Source organism: Schistocerca nitens, chromosome 10, assembly GCF_023898315.1.
Source record: "Schistocerca nitens isolate TAMUIC-IGC-003100 chromosome 10, iqSchNite1.1, whole genome shotgun sequence".
Classification (NCBI taxonomy): domain Eukaryota; kingdom Metazoa; phylum Arthropoda; class Insecta; order Orthoptera; family Acrididae; genus Schistocerca; species Schistocerca nitens.
The window spans coordinates 1878143-1894319 of NC_064623.1; the positions used below are offsets into that span (position 1 = coordinate 1878143).

Consider the following 16177-nt stretch of genomic DNA (forward strand, 5'->3'; position numbering starts at 1 on the left):
CAAACTCTATCAATTCAGATACTTGTCAATTCAAAAACTAAATCAATCACTGCATTGCTAAAAAAATAACTGCCACGATTCTAACGGTGAATGTACACCCATCACAGCTTGAATGCTTCCGGGAAAATGCACGGTACTATGTTGTGACGTGTTTTTCGAACACACTGTTGGAAACAAGTTTTTCTCCATTTAGTTGCTCCATTCCTTCCTTTATATAATCGCATAGGTGACATACACGAGTCAATTATGGGAGATAAACTTGAATCGACAACAGTAGGTGCATCAGTGCTGGCAGAAAGCTGAACATCTTCCTCTTCACCACCACTTATTTCACTATTACTGTCACAATCATTGTTTATTTCGAAGTCACGATCACCGTTTATTTCAAAATCTGTGTCCACATCAGAATCATCTACTTCATTCTCTTTGTCATAAATTCTGTTAATTTCACTGTGTGAAAGATTCTCTCTTGCCATTTTAAATTTTAAACTACTGACAATCATAATTCAATTTTAGGACATCATAAATAGTTCACAAAGTAACTCAATGACAGATCTACACCAAAATAAAAATGGGATCGCACTGGCAGAAATTAGTAACAAATAGCCGTGCTGGGTCTAACAGACCCGCGCACGTTTTGGAAGACTGCCAAGCAGAGACTAAACAAAGCAAAGCCCCATTCACGATATGAACGCTTTCTCTCTGATGTTACATGAAGCTAGCAGAGTGCTCGAGTCAAATCGGCAACTATAAGAATATAAATTCAGTGAAATAAAAACTAGTGGGTCTCGTACTCCCAGCCCGACCGTTCTAGGGTTTACGATCGTGGAACTTCACCAAAGTTCATTGGGAACATGTCGACTGTTCATACAAAATTCCATCAAAATCAGTGACAGTTGTGCAGTAATCTCCAGACCACTTGGCATGGAGTGACTCCACTACCAAAATTTGTGTTGAGACAAATGTACAATACCAGTACCTCCTTGCTTCACATATTAAGATAAGTACAGAGCACATTAACTGAAATAAACCTAAGTAGTGTGGATAGGTAATGGTTGTATAGCTATGAAATCATCTGTTCAGCCAAAAGGGAGGATGAGGGGGAGAGGGAGGAAGAGGGGGGTGCGGGGTGGTTGACATGCCTGGAACAGACATTGGAGACTGGACAAGTGAGTGGTGGTAGGGCTGACAGCTAAGGCTCAGCAAGTTGTACACAAAACGAGGAGGGAGGGAGGGAGTGAGTGAGTAAGGGGGAAGAGAGGGAGGGAGTGGGGAGTAAAGGGGGAGGATAGGAAGGTAGTGGGGAGTAAAGGGGGAAGAGAGGAAGGGGGGCAAGGGGGAGGGTTGAGTGAGGGAGATGGGGGGGGGGGGCGGTTGAGAGAGAGAGAGAGAGAGAGAGAGAGAGAGAGAGAGAGAGAGCACTGTGAGGTCAGAGTACTGAATGACAGTGGCCAGATATGTTGGAATAATGGTGATGATGAAAGGGTAGATGAAAACAAAATGTAAGAGAAATTAATGGATGGGCATTAGACAACACTACGGAGAAATGCAGATTACAGTTTGACAGTGACACTGCAATCCCTTCAGAGATGTCAAAGGTCTCAGAAGATCAGCTGAACGAAAGGACAGTGTCTCAAAAAGGGGTTTTAAGACAAACATTGGCAAAAGTAAAACAATGGAGTGCAGTTTAATGACATTAGATGATGTAAGAGAATTACATTAGGAAATGAGATATGGTCCGAGAAATTGCTATTTGGCAACGAAATAATTAATGATGACAGAAGTAAAGAGCATGTAAAAGATGCTTTTCTGAAAAAGGGAAATATGTTAACATCTCCAGTACATTTAGGGGTTCGAAATGTTTTTCTGAAGGTATCTGTCCAGAGGGTAGCCTCGTACAGAAGTGAAACGTAAAAGATACACAATTTGTACGAGAAGACGACAGAATCTTTCAAAATGTGGTGTCACAGAAGGATATCGAAGATGAGATATGTAGACCGGACAGTTAATGATGAGATATAGACAAAAGAAGCAAATGGCACAACTACGTACTCCCTGAGGCATGAAAGAATAATGAGTGTGGTAAGGGGCAAGAGTGGAGGAGAGGGGCAGGGCATTAAAATTGTAGAGGGAGACTGAGATTTGAGAGGTGAAGAGCCTCGCACATGATCGATTATTGTTGAGAGTTGCATTGAAACGGCCTTCAGACTGAAATCTGAAAACAAACAGATAAAAGCAATGCAAATTCAATAGGAAAAGGTGAGCAACACGATTCATGTAGGTTCAGTAAATAGCCGGGAAATTTGAGCACAGTTGAGGAATGGAGACAGATACAAACTGAGAAGGGCAAAGACAATAACAGATGGAAAGCCGAGTTGCGCAGATTCACAGAAGTGGTGACAGGATGGGGAAACGGGGTCGGGAGTAGGACAGAAGGTTACAGAATGTCGGCAAGTACGGGGGTGACAAGGGGGAGGGGAGTGGGAGGTTGGAGGGGGGTGCCGAGGCGTCACGCGGCGCAGCTGCCCTTTGACCCACTGACCGTCGCGACTGCCCTCGGGAGACAGCTGGATGGTTATTTGCTGTGGCGTGTCAGCGGGCATGAAGGCCTTCGCGGATTTGCCGGCAGTGGTCACTACCGGCCTCCGCCTCCCGGCTCCGCGTAGCTCGTGCAGCGTGCAGTCGCGCCGTCGCCCGTCGTCGAACTGCTCGTCCACCTCCGAGTCTCCCACAGCTCCTGGACAGTCACAGCAAATCTGTCATCACATGACGCAGTGTGGTGGCCCTCGATCTTAGGCTCCAGATTCCGTACTGCACCTACATGAAACCTCAAGCTAATCTGATGCCAAAACTGGTAACTGGTGCAGTATAGGGAAGGGGGAACGCACCGTCCGTGAGCCTCGAGCACTTGCAGTTATATACGAACGATGTGAAATCGTCAATACTTTCAATTTAGGAATGGAGAGGAAAGAGAAAGGTGTGAAATGTGGAATAACTGAAAAGTGTGTTTTGTAAGATCAGAGGTAGCACAACTGCTCATCCTGCCTTCACTAGTAAGTGTTTATCACAAAATCCTTTCGAATTCTACTGTGAAGAACCTCCGAAATTCTTTTCTTATCGGTCGACTTACTGCTTACTTTCTAGTGTCCTACTGTGACACCACTCTCACACACTTTGCTCCTCCTCTTTTCTGGCATTCCTACAGTCCACAATATTCACTTACGCAACATGCTACAGATGTTCATTCTCAGAAATTTCTTTCTGAAATTAAGGCACAGGCTTCATACCAATACACCGATTTTGGTGAAGAATGCTCTTCCTCGTGACAGTTTTGCTCCACCTGTCAAGCACTGTTCTGCTTCCAAGGTAGAATAAATCCTGAACTTCATCTACTACGTACACCTTAATTTTGACATTTACTTTGATACCACTCTGATTTCTGCTGCTTCTCAGGATTTTCATCTTTCTTTAGCTTACTTTCATTCCATATTCTATGATCGGTAGGCTATTTATTCCATTTAACAGATTCTGAAGTTCTTACTCGCTTTCAGAGATAGTAGCAATGTTATCAACAAATCTCATCATGGACATCTGACCACCGCAAGTGTTATTCCGCTTGTCCACTTAAGGACTCAACTTCATTTTCTTCATTCCTTCTCCAATGTTGTCAACTTTTAATCCCAAAATATTTCTCTTAGTAACCCATTCTTATTGTTTCATCTTGGTGGTGGTTCTGTATGTACCCTGCCTCCTCCCACAATTCGATTCAGTACCTCTTCAGTAGTTAATAACATATCTACCCATGCATCTTCAGTCCCTCCTCCAATACAACATTTCAACACTTCTATTCTCATTTTGGCTGCACTGTTTATTGTCCATGTCTCACTTCCACACAAGTGTTATAATGTATCACTGTGTTTGGACCGATACCAAGTAATTTCATTCTTCAAAATATGTTCACAATATAAAAGTCAAATTCAGATGCAATGAAGTTCACCCATAGTCCAACACAGAATATTTGAAAAGCAGGCACAGCCAAGACTGAGCACATTATTTTCACCTGGGTAGAATGCTCAAGGTTTCTGTATGGAAAGCAGTAAATGTTGATTTGGACTAAAAGGAGGTCACACAACTTGCTCACTGGTTTGTGAACAAATTCTAAAAAGTAGTATTTTGATATCCAGAGAAAAGTAAGCTCAGTTTTGTTTTCTATGTAAAGATGACTAGAACCACTAAGTATTATGACTACAAAATGCTCAAATTACTTCAAATAATTGAAACTGGAAAAAAAATAACTGCTAAAATTCTTGCTACCGACCTGATTCATTTGATACCGTTACAGCAAAGTTCTCCCTGTTTAAGAAGGCTCGAGTGAATATGCCCTCTGGATTCTGTAACAAAAAAATTAAAAAGTAAATTCCGAGAACACTTTGTGCAAGTAACAACTTCAAATAATCTGTTATTCTGATAACAGTATCCGGAAATAAAATGTGGAACACACAACATACGAACAATTCCACAGAATGCTAAGTAACGAAAAAAAATATCTGTTTAGACTGTAAAATGAAACAACACACACAGACTGTCTTTTTTACCATTCTATGTCCCAAGTGGAAAGGTAGTTCTTAGTTATGGATGAAATAGAGGCTGTGCATTGGACGGACAGATGGTTGGAGACACACACACACACACACACACACACACACACACACACACACACACACACACACACACACACACACACACACAATGTGAAAATAAAGGGTAGTTTTTTTCTTTATTAGCATCAATAATATCACTCTTTAATATTACCATTAATATACAAAATTACAGAAATACTAAGGAGTGCTTTTCGTTAAACATTTACAGCCACAACAGAACATTTCACCAATTAAATTTTGTTTCATCATTTTATTTTGCATATTTCCTTTGCAAAAAGTTACCAATTTTTTGTTGATAGCACACATAAAGGAAGACATTAAAATTGTTAAGAACTGCTGGCATGTTATTGATTAAACAGAATGTTCATTATTTGTCTCAGAGATTAATCAAATATTTTCAAACTAACCAACAAATGTTCTCTAAGAGGTGGGTAATCCTACAAGGGGGCACACAATGAATGTGTGTCTGGTGCAGTAGCTTGCAATGTTTATCATTTATATCATACACAAAAATATTCAGTTTAAGCAACTGCTGAAGACCTTTACAAGCATACTATGCTAAAACATTGCTCACATGCTCATGAACATTAAATTGAAACCACAATACCATAATAAATGACTGGTTAACACATTTTATGATTTTGTTAATCACAGTGGGTGTGCTAGTACAGTGCTGTGTGTGTGTGTGTGTGTGTGTGTGTGTTTTGTTTAAGAATTAGAAGATTTTCACATTTTTCACACATAATTAAGAAACAAACTTGTTTCCATATGACAATCCTACGTTTCATGTACTGAACATTTCTTTAGAAGTGACTCCACCTTGGACTGAATGCTGAGAGGACAAATAAGTGTAAGATGACAGTCTTATCAGCTGCTACTGTTCTGTCAGTATGGAACCGTTGATCGTACAGGGAAGTGTCAGGTGCAACTTCTGTGGCTGTAACCCCTTACTGGAGTGGTCCGGTACTCCTACAGCTCCACTTATTTGCAAGTGAAGGTACGAGCAAGACATTATCGTGCCTCCCGAGGTATCGGCCTTCACTGGGGCACGACAGACAAATATTATGTGACCCGCACTCTCTACCGTTTGAGACACTTTACCTGTCAGTTACTATCAGATCTTGATTGTTTTCATTCTTCCTCTTTTAAGACAAAGATGCCCCCATACTCTTTCAATATTACAGTCCTCTAGGTGTTTTATTTATTTATTTATTTATTTAGAGATGATGACAGGTGCAGAAAAATGGACGGGGTTTGAGAAGCTCTCTATTACCTGTCAAACTACAGGAAATGCAAGTGTGCACCCTCATCTGGTAGGTGGAGACTGACACCGATCTGTAGCACCTCTGTACCAGTGCAACGGCGGTGGCTATTTTCGAGTGCCACGCGCATCAGCGGGAGGTAGGTCCCCGACACGGTGCCGACCAGAGCTGCCAGTGCAGCTGGCCGTAGGCAGAGCGGCATTCTCACAGGTGAGAGTGACTGCGGTTACTACCCCGGCCGTAGGCTTGTCGGATTCTGCAGGCAGCCCAGTGGCACGGAACCGCAGACCACGAGGAGTGCAGCGGAGGCCGCACAGTGCAGGACGTCCGATCGGACACACGAGCCTTCGGCACTCTGTCGCACAACTCTCCTCTGGCTCCTCTGCCGCTAACCCGTAGGGTCTGCCTATTTTTAGGGTTCTTACATCGAATCATTTTCTCATCTGAAGATGGTGGCATGCACAGCCAAATGAAGGAGAGGTGCTTAGCCAGTTTGTTACAGCAGTGTTGCCACACATTGATGTAATGTGTGGGGCCGTATCCACATCAGCTACATCGTTAACTGTGTTATTCTGAGACAGTGTCCTGAAATTTCTCAGTCTTGCAGTACTCCGCACTCAGTATTCTGTGAGCACCGTTGTCGTCATCATCGTTGTGACCATTATTATTACTATTGCTGTTATCTATGTGAATGCAGAAAAAGAAGTACTGTACAATCAAAACGCAACCATAGGTGGTCAACCAGACACATAAGGACACAAAATAAACAATGCCCACCTGGAATGCCTCGTCCCTGTAGTTATCCTCTCCCTCCTGTTCTAGCTCGTCTTCCTCCTCTTCCTGGTGAGATCCCACTCTGTGTCGGACTGCAACTCGCCGCCCCTCTACCCTGTGCCGTGCAGCCACTGTCGAGACGGCGGACGGGACAGTGCCAGAGGCAGACGCGACGACCGAAGCTGCTGCCGCAGCGACACTGCGCTGGGCCTCTGCGACTGCCTTGAGCAGGAGGTTCTTGTTCGCCTGCATGGAGGCGGGCAGCCGCGGTCGCGGTGTGACGCGAACCACTGACGGCAGTGCTACCGCGGGCACCACCTCGCCCTCCACGTCGCGGTTCTCCGCCACCGATTCGCGAGCTCCCGTCGGGACCACTTGCGAGTTTACTGACGGCCTGCAGTCCTGCAACAGAAACCGAGAATGTGGTTAGACACTAATATTAAAATTTCAAAATTAAAGTAAATGTAGGTGTCAGACAAACCGACGATTCTGGAGAGACCCTCAGTGTCCACACTCTGAGGTGAAACTGTGGCTCCTGCTTAGGTTTCAATATTAGTCAGTGTGAAGAAGAGTCACTCATCAAACTTTCATCCGTACAGTCTCTCGAACGATTGGAGCAGTGCGGAGGCAGGTCGTACGCATTTGGGCGACGAGTGGTCTGGCTGCAACAGCCATCTGCTGCCCACGATAGGGGTCTACATTAGCAGATAACTGGAGGTCGTAGACGAGGGACACGGGTTCAGTGCATCGAGTCGAAGTTTTGCACTCGTCCGTGTAGTCTTAAGGATGGCACGTGTGTATGTCTCATTTTTAGTGGATAGATAGTGCTCCTCATTATTTTCTCTAGGTGAGAGTATTTATCCTGTCATATGAGAATTATTTTGTCATATGAGAATTATTTCGTTATCTGATAATATCTTTATCAGATTTCATTCAATTTGATTTTGTGGAGGTACGGCAATGGCACTGGCCGAGACTTTCGTGCTGACAAGAACGGTGTCAGGTGCTCTGTTAAACATAAAAGATATCTGTGCCACAGATTGCCTAATTTGTAAACATCTACATTTACGTGACTACTCTACAATTCAGACTCAAGTACTCAGCAAATGGTTCACAGAAGCACTTCCAAACTCTTCCTCAACTGTTTCCCTGCGAAATACCATGTGGAAAAAATAAACACCTAAATCTTTTCAGAAGGTTTCTCATTTCTCTTATTTTGCCACAACTGTCCTTCCTCCCTACAAAGGCAGGAACTGTCACAATATTTTCGGATTCAAAGGACTTTATTCATTTACTGTCTAATTTTGTAAGTACACAAAAGTATCTGCGATCAAATGGAATTATCAAAATATGACAACCACCGCAGATGAACAGAGACCACAGTTCTTCGAGATGTAACCACACCTCCCTCGACCATTCCTAATGTGGTTCAGCCTCGACCAGATTTAGTGTCTCAATTGGCATCCCTGGACCACCTTTGTCGGATCTCAAACCGGGTGTGAGTTATCGATTCGACATTCGTTCTGGCGTTATCACCAGCCGGAGGTCATTTCAAAAGAGCTGATAGTTTCTGAATTGACCCTGGGTGATTTTTGTGATTTCAGAATTGTCGGTGGAACTCTTAGGTCACCGAACGAGGGAGATTTCTTACGAGAAGTGATCTCGTCGAGGGATTTTAGCTTAGCTGCTTTCCTGTTAAGATCTTACGGAGCAGTATCAGTTAGGACAGATAACCACTGAAAGGGAGTAGACCTAACAGTACCAGCAATAATTCTCACAGCTTCATTAAGTTGTACATCAATCATTGTTGTACGGACACTGTTCCCACACACGAAAACAATATCCACCAGCAGAATACACTAGATAGCAGAAGAGAAAATCGGCGATTGAAATTTTGAGAAAAGATCTTGCCACAACAAAAAAAGCCTATGTTACAATGATTAACCAGACACGACATAGAACAGTGACTGGTTTAATCTACATACTACGCGCTACAAAGGCAAGACAGTTTGACAACTGTGTTCAGTTTATCAGAAGTCATTATTGCTGTCCCATATTACAACAAAACAATCTACAAATAACTCATCCCAGTTATTCTCAATAACAAAAGGAAAGTGTATGGAGGTCTCGGTATCCACACCACCAAAAACACCAGAGTCAGAAAGAAAAGCAGCCGATGATGTACCACTGTCACATCTGCCCTGACAGATTCGTAGCAACAAATGGAGATCCCAGTCAACAGATGGACCGAGTTCTGTAGCCCCCTCCTGAAAAAAAAAAAAAAAAATTGGGTCACGTACTTTGATCTGTTACAGACAAAATTTATATCTTCAGAAATTACTAAGTGACATCTACATCCTTTGTAAACCACTGCATAGCAGAGAGCCCTTAGCAGTGTTCCACACATTAGACTTTCTTCCCACTGTAATCACACAGGAGTGCAGAAATAACGACTGTCGAATGTCTCTTCAACTGCCATCTCAAAACTAATCTCGTCTCCACAGTCCCTACAGGAGCAACACGTAAGGGTGCAGTAGAATATCTCTAGGTCTTTTACTTAATACCAATTCTCGAAATTTTTTAAGTAGGCTTTCCATACCCAAGTAGCTGTGTATAGGCCCATATACTATAACTTATTTCAGTGGATTTTGGGCATCACATTTCTAATGAGATTGGAAGCTGTACAGTGTAACTCTGACAGATACACACAGAGGGTAGCACTGCTGTGTACATCTCACTGCCGGAGCCGACAGTTCGAGCCGCTGGTTTCCTAGAATGGCACCGAGTCTACCACCGAGCCTAACACTTGTGGCTGAAGTGCACTCTCCACCTCTGCATGGCTAACGAGGGTACCACACACAATCAGATATTTCTAATGTTTTTGTATTTATAGAACCTTAAGTTCAAAACTCAAATATCAGATGCAATGTGCAAAAATCCTTGAGAAAATCGAGTTTTTAAATTTCCCGAGCAGATTTAATAACCTAACATAAGGTCAATTTTTAGACAGGCAGCATACATCTGTGGCACAGTGGTCACCTGATGAAGAGGGGTTAAAAAAAGGTAGCGTTCGAGAGTAGAAATTGCTGTTTTGAGTCAATACTGCACCGTCACCATTTAAACACAAAATTCGTGAGATCTACGCTAATTAACACGTATATCAATGTATTTTTTATGAAAACTGCACATCTGCTTATTTCTAATTACATATCACTCACAAAAACCCAGTTTACATTGGAAATACAAGTTCTTAATTACCAATCTTTTGTAAAAGATGGCCATTAGAGATTGTTGACATAATAATAATAATAATAATAATAATAATTTTTCTTCATCTTTATGTACTTTACTCTTCACAGAAATGATTGCATAATTGGTACCTCTGTTTAAATTTTTAAGGACGGGTAGGAATCCAATGTGAACCACCTACATATCAGGCAAGCGTTTTATCGTAGAGCCACACGGGCTGTCGAAAAAACAAACTCTTGTTATGGTATTAAAGATGGTCAAAATACATCAAAGTAGATTTTTTTGAGAATTTTTGAAAGTTGCATAAAATTTCTTTGGCCAATTGATATTCGAGTTCTGAACTTCACATTTCATAAATATACAAAATCTGTTTGCCATATGGTCTCTCTATAAGCGTCATAAATATCACATTTTAGACTTTGCATTTTTTTTCCCCTACATCTACGAGGTGCGGCTAGAAAAAAAACTGGACTGATGCTGGAAAAAACATTTATTTACAATTATTTACAATTTCATGTTATCTCCTTCAATGTACTCTCCTCCTCGGTCTCTACACCGCTCCATACGAATTTTCCACTGTTCATAGCAATGCTGCAGATCATTTTCGGTTAAGTCCATACATTACTTCCGTCGCTTTTTCTTTTACTGCTTCAACAGTCTCAAATCTAGTTCCTTTCAAAGCTGACTTGACTTTAGGGAAAAGAAAAAGGTCACAGGGGGCCAAATCAGGTGAGTAGGGTGGATGATCTAAGATGGGAATGTTGTGTTTTGCCAAAAACGTCTTCACTGACAACGCACTGTGAGCTGGGGCATTGTCTTGGTGAAGGATCCATGACTTTTTTCTCCACAAATCGTTCCATTTTCTCTGTACTCGCTCACGTAGGGTAGCCAGGACGCTAATGTAGTAATGCTGATTCACTGTTTGTCCCTCTGGTACCCAATCAATGTGCACAATCCCTTTGATGTCAGTTTTTGCTGACAATGGTCTGCCAGTGCGAGTGTCATCACTGGTGTCTTCGCGGCCATCTTTAAATCGTTTAAACCACTCAAACACTTGTGTTCGCGATAAACAATCATCACCGTACACTTGTAACATTACAAATGTTTCACTTGCAGATTTTCCTAGTTTGAAACAAAATTTGATGTTAACACGCTGTTCTTTCTGTACACTCATTTTCCGACGCACAGACAAAACGTCAACTACTTAAAACAGACGCCACGGGCGGACTGAGTGCAGGAGGCAGATGAAACTCGAGCAGTAGGCGGAGCGAGAGTCACGTGACAGGCCACGCGACTTTCAGCCTTATTGCATTCGTTTTATTGTTTCACCAGTACTAGTCCGGTTTTTTTCTAGCCACACCTCGTATATGTGAATTTTGCAGTTAATGCAAGGAACCATTAACACATTAGAAAATAATTTAAACAGCAGATTACAATGTTACATAATGTCCATTTCTAAAGTGTAAAAGTAGTTTCGGATTTAATCTACGGAACAGCACAGCTGCCTCACGAGGGTGTGGGAGCTATCTTGACTACAGAAGCAGACCCGCCTTGTATTTCTGCGAAACAAATATTCAGAATGTCGGCACTCTGTGGGATCTTTTTGTTCCTTTTGAAGTTTTATTTTAAGATATTCTGCGAGTCTGCTGACAACTCGAGCAGTTAAGGAATATCCTAAGATGACATGGAAACAAGTTCCAGCTGGGTTGGTTGGTTTTGGGGTTTGATGGGGGCTAAACATAAAGGTCATCAATCCCCAGTTAAAAACAGACATACTTGAAAGGCCTATACAATAAAAGCATAACCTCTGCACCCAGAAGGAGGGAACACCAAGGGGTACAGAGCTAAAATGAACACAGCAGTAACACAAAATAGAGGACACTTAAAAGGAGCAGAGCAAATAGAGTAAAACAGTGGTTGATGGATCAGGTAAAAGGTCAATCACTCAATTACAAACGAAGAACCTCCAGCTGGAAAGAGTTGATAGAGGTACCAACATAACTTGTTACCATAAAAGACACTATTTTCGTATCCACGTCACAATTAAAAGTCACTGGAGTGGGTGTAGCCTGAGAAATCATGCGAGAGTGCCCACACTAGAGCGAGTGATAAAACCCAGCTGCACGGATAAAATGTAAAACTGAGTCAGCTATAGAGGCATTGTCACCGAGAATTAAAGGAAGAGCAGCTGGTAAATTAAAGGACTGCCACAAGGGGGCAAAAAGGGGGCAGTCCATCAGAAGATGTCAGCCCTGCATCACGACGACACTTGGGCAGATTCTCACAACAAAGGAGATAGCTGCGTGTCAACTGCGTATGTCTAATTCAGAGACGGCAGAGAACATCTTAGTCCCTAAGCATGCCCCTCAAGGATGAGTTCCATATGGCCGTGGACGACTTGAGCATGTGGAGCTTATTTGGCGTGTTCAAGATAGACCATTCAGAGCTCCAGACATCGCGGACTTGCGATGTAGGGCTGACCGGAGGTCTCAAGCTCCAGGGGTGGCGAAGTGGTGGCCTGCTTGGCCAACCGATCGACACGTTCATTTCCTGGAATGCCGATGTGGCCCGGGGTCCACACAAACGTCACTCAACAACCGCAATTGGGGAGAGCAAAAACAGCATCTCGAATGCCGCGCACCAAAGGGTCCTGAGAAAAACACTGGTCGAGTGCTTGCAATCCACTCAGGGAGTCACTGCATATGACAGATGACTCCCCACGACAGGAGGAAAGGTGAGCGAGTGCACGATAAAGAGCAACCAGCTCCGCTGTGAAAACACTGCTCCCACAAGGCAGGGAATGCTGCTCAACGTAGTCGCCGTGGATGAAAGCAAACCTAGTGCGTCCATCGACCACAGAACCATCGGTGTAGACTACATCTGCATCGCGAAACGAGGCAAGAAGAGCCAGGAATTGTTGACAAAGATTTGCAGGTGGAACAGAGGACTTGGAGTCGCAGGACAAATCCAAACAAAGCCGCAAGCAAGGGAGGGACCAAGGAGGGGTAGAAGAAGAGGGCTGGAAGGATGGAGGAGGGGGAAAGGACTCTAGTGACGAGAGAAGGGAACGAAAGCGGACTGCAATCGGGAGACCTGACCTAGGCCATTGCCATGGGGAGGGGAGTGCAGAAGATGGAAAGAGGAGCCTGCGGTTTGGGTGGTCGGGCGAGGCATGGACGCGGGCGATGTATGATGCAAGCAACTGTTGGCGGCGGAATCGTAGGGGAGGGATTCTAGCTTCTACAAGAAGGCTAGTCACCGGACTAGTGTGGAAGGCATCTGTCGCCAGTCTGACGCCACAATGGAGAATCAGGTCGAGGATCTGCAACGTTGAAGGTGCTGCTGAGTCGTACACCACACTCCCGTAGTCGAGAAGGGACTAGACTAAGGCCTTATAGAGCTGTAGGAGGGTTGTTCGTGCAGCCCCCCCCCCAAACGGTGTGCTGAGGCAGAGAAGGATGTTGAGGCGCCGCCAGCACCGTTGTTTAAGCTCGCGAAGGTGAGGTGTCCAAGTGAGCTGAGCATCAAACAGCATGCCAAGGAAGCGATGTGTCTCCTCAATACGAAGGAGTTCATTGGCAAGGTAGAGCTCTGGATGGAGGTGGACCGTTCGACGAGGACAGAAATGCATCACTCAGGTCTTAGAGACAGAGAACTGAAAACCATGGTTGGATGCCCAAAAATGTGCCTTATGGATAGCTCCTTGCAGCCGTCGTTCAGCGACACTGATGCTTGGGGAACTGTAATAAAGACAAAAGTCATCGGCAAGTAGAGAGGAACAGACCGATGAGCCCACCGCAGCCGCAAGATTATTAATCGCCACCAAAAAGAGGGGAACACTGAGAACCGAGCCCTGCGGGACACTGTTCTCCTGAATATGAACAGAGCTAAAATAAGAACCAACTCTAACCCGAAAGGAGCGATTGGAGAGAAAATTCCGTAGAAAAATTGGAAGTGGACCCCGTAAGCCCCATTCGTGCAGCATAGCAAGGATATGATGGCACCAGGTGGTATCGTACGCCTTCCGAAGCTCAAAGAAAACAGCAACTAGATGTTCTCGCCGAGTAAAAGCTGTACGAATAGCCAACTCTAGTCAGACCAAATTGTCGATCGCTGAGCGGCCCTGTTGCTGGGCTAGGAGGCCCCGAGCTTTGAGGATCCGCCGACTCACCATCCGCTCCAGGAGTTTGCACATAACGTTGGTAAGGCTGATAGGGCGATAGCTATCAACCACTGGCGGATCTGCACCAGGTTTCAGCACCGGGATGGAACGCTATTCTGCCAACGAGTTGGGAAAACGCCCTCCATCCAAATGAGGTTAAACGGGGCGAGTAATTCACCCTGACAGTGCGCCAAGAGATGGTGAAGAAACTGGTTGTGAATTCGGTCTGGACCTGGAGAGGTATCGGGGCAAGCTTTAAGGGCACTTTGGAATTCCCATTCACTAAACGGGGCGTTGTATCATTCCCAAAGGTGCGTGCAAAATGACAACTGCGTATGCTCAGCCTGCTCTTTAATGGTGCGGAATTCTGCACTGTAGCCTGCTGTCGCGGAAATACGAGTGAAGTACTCTGCCAGATGTTCGGCGATGGCGATTGGGTCAGTACAAAGTGTACCCTGAAGAGAAAGGCAAGGGACAGACGCATGAGGGCAAAAGGCAAAAATGCGCCAAACCTGCAACCACACCTGAGATGGGGAGGTGCGAGAACCTATGGTGGCAACATATCGTTCCCAGCAGTCCTGTTTACTCCGCCAGACGAACCACCAAGCCCAGGCCCGCAGCCGTTTAAAGGCAACCAAATTCTCTAGGGAAGGATGATGCCAGTGTTGTTGCAGGGCTCGCCGGCGGTCCCGGATAGCTTCTGCAATCTCTGGTGTCCACCAAGGGACTGACTTGGGACTGATTTACGCCTTAGGGTACTTGAAGAGCAGGGGACAGTTGCCTCGGCAGCAGAAACAATGGCCATAGTGACCTCGTTCACTGCCAAATCAATGTCACCAGGAAACGGAGCTATGGCCATAGTAGCTGAGGTGTAGGCTGCCCAATCAGCTCCATGAACGGACCATCACGGCAGCTGGTCTCGGCGTTGGGACTGAAGAAGAGAAACCAGGATAGGAAAGTGGTCGCTACCACAGAGGTCGTCGTGGACCCTCCAACTGAGGTATGGAAGAAGACGTGGGCTACTAAGAGAGAGGTCAATGGCCGAGTATGTGCCATGAGTAGAGCTAAAATTATGTGGGAGCACCAGTGTTAAGGAGGCAAATGTCCTGCTGTGCCAAGAGAGCCTCAACGTTCCTACCCTGGCCCGAGATCTGGGCGCGACCCCATAAAGGGTGGAGGGCATTATAGTTGCACAAAAGGAGGAATGGTGGGGGGAATTGGGCGAACAAGGCAGCTATGTCAGCAAGAGGGACAACCTCATCCGGAGAAAGGTAGAGGGAACAGATGGTAAGCTCCATTCCTGCCCGAATTCTAACAGCCACAGCCTCGAGAGCCGTGTGAAGTGGCACTGGGGCACTAGGAACAGTGGCAAGAACATAAACAGAGACACCGCCAGACATCCTGTCGTATTCTACGCAGTTCTTATAGTAACCCCAGTAGCCACAGAGAGAGGGGGTCCGCCGAACAGGAAACCAGGTTTCCTGTAGGGCCAGACAAGTGGCAGGGAAGAGGCACAAAAGCTGATTCAACTAAGCAAGGTGGTGGAAAAAAACCACGGAAATTCCACTGAAGGATAATGGTATCCGACTGTGAAGACATGAAAGAACCTGAGGGAGGGGAGGGGGGGGGGGTTACGCCCTAGACGTGCTCGCCGCCACCCCATAGGAGCTGCGGGTCGAGCAACATCTAGCTCCTGAGGGGACGCTAGATGCTCCACATCATCTTCAGGTGCAGTGGTGAACTCCTTTTCTGTCTCTTATGTCCTCCTTTTGCTGTTACTTCTTTTTTGTAGGGTCCCGTTTGTCCTTCAGTTTATCAGGCTGGGTGGGCTTTTCCGACCCAGTCTCATGGACCAAGGAACACCTGGAAGCCTTACGGCCCTCAGGTGGTGGCTTTTTCAGCCACTGGCTGACATCTGGAGGGGCAGTAACCGTGGAAGGGAGGGCACCAAGCGATCCCTTCCGTGCGAGGGGAGCTGCAGGGGGCGGGCACTTGTCCAGCGCAGAGGTGGGAACTGAAGTCCCCAAAGAAGGAGGGGTTGTTACTACCAATGTTGATAACAGGGGAGC

General features: G+C 45.1%; 1 protein-coding gene across 3 annotated transcripts in view; it reads right to left on the minus strand.

Moving 5' to 3' along the window:
• Nucleotides 1-16177, minus strand: part of LOC126210239 (zinc finger CCCH domain-containing protein 14) — a 238337-nt gene that overhangs the window by 127986 nt on the left and 94174 nt on the right. For all 3 annotated transcript variants that reach the window (XM_049939427.1, XM_049939426.1, XM_049939428.1), the window contains 3 exons: nt 6701-7099; nt 4319-4391; nt 2543-2737 (listed from right to left, as the gene is read on the minus strand). In XM_049939427.1, coding sequence (XP_049795384.1) covers nt 2543-2737; nt 4319-4391; nt 6701-7099 — 667 coding nt within the window. The remainder of the gene's footprint in view (nt 1-2542; nt 2738-4318; nt 4392-6700; nt 7100-16177) is intronic.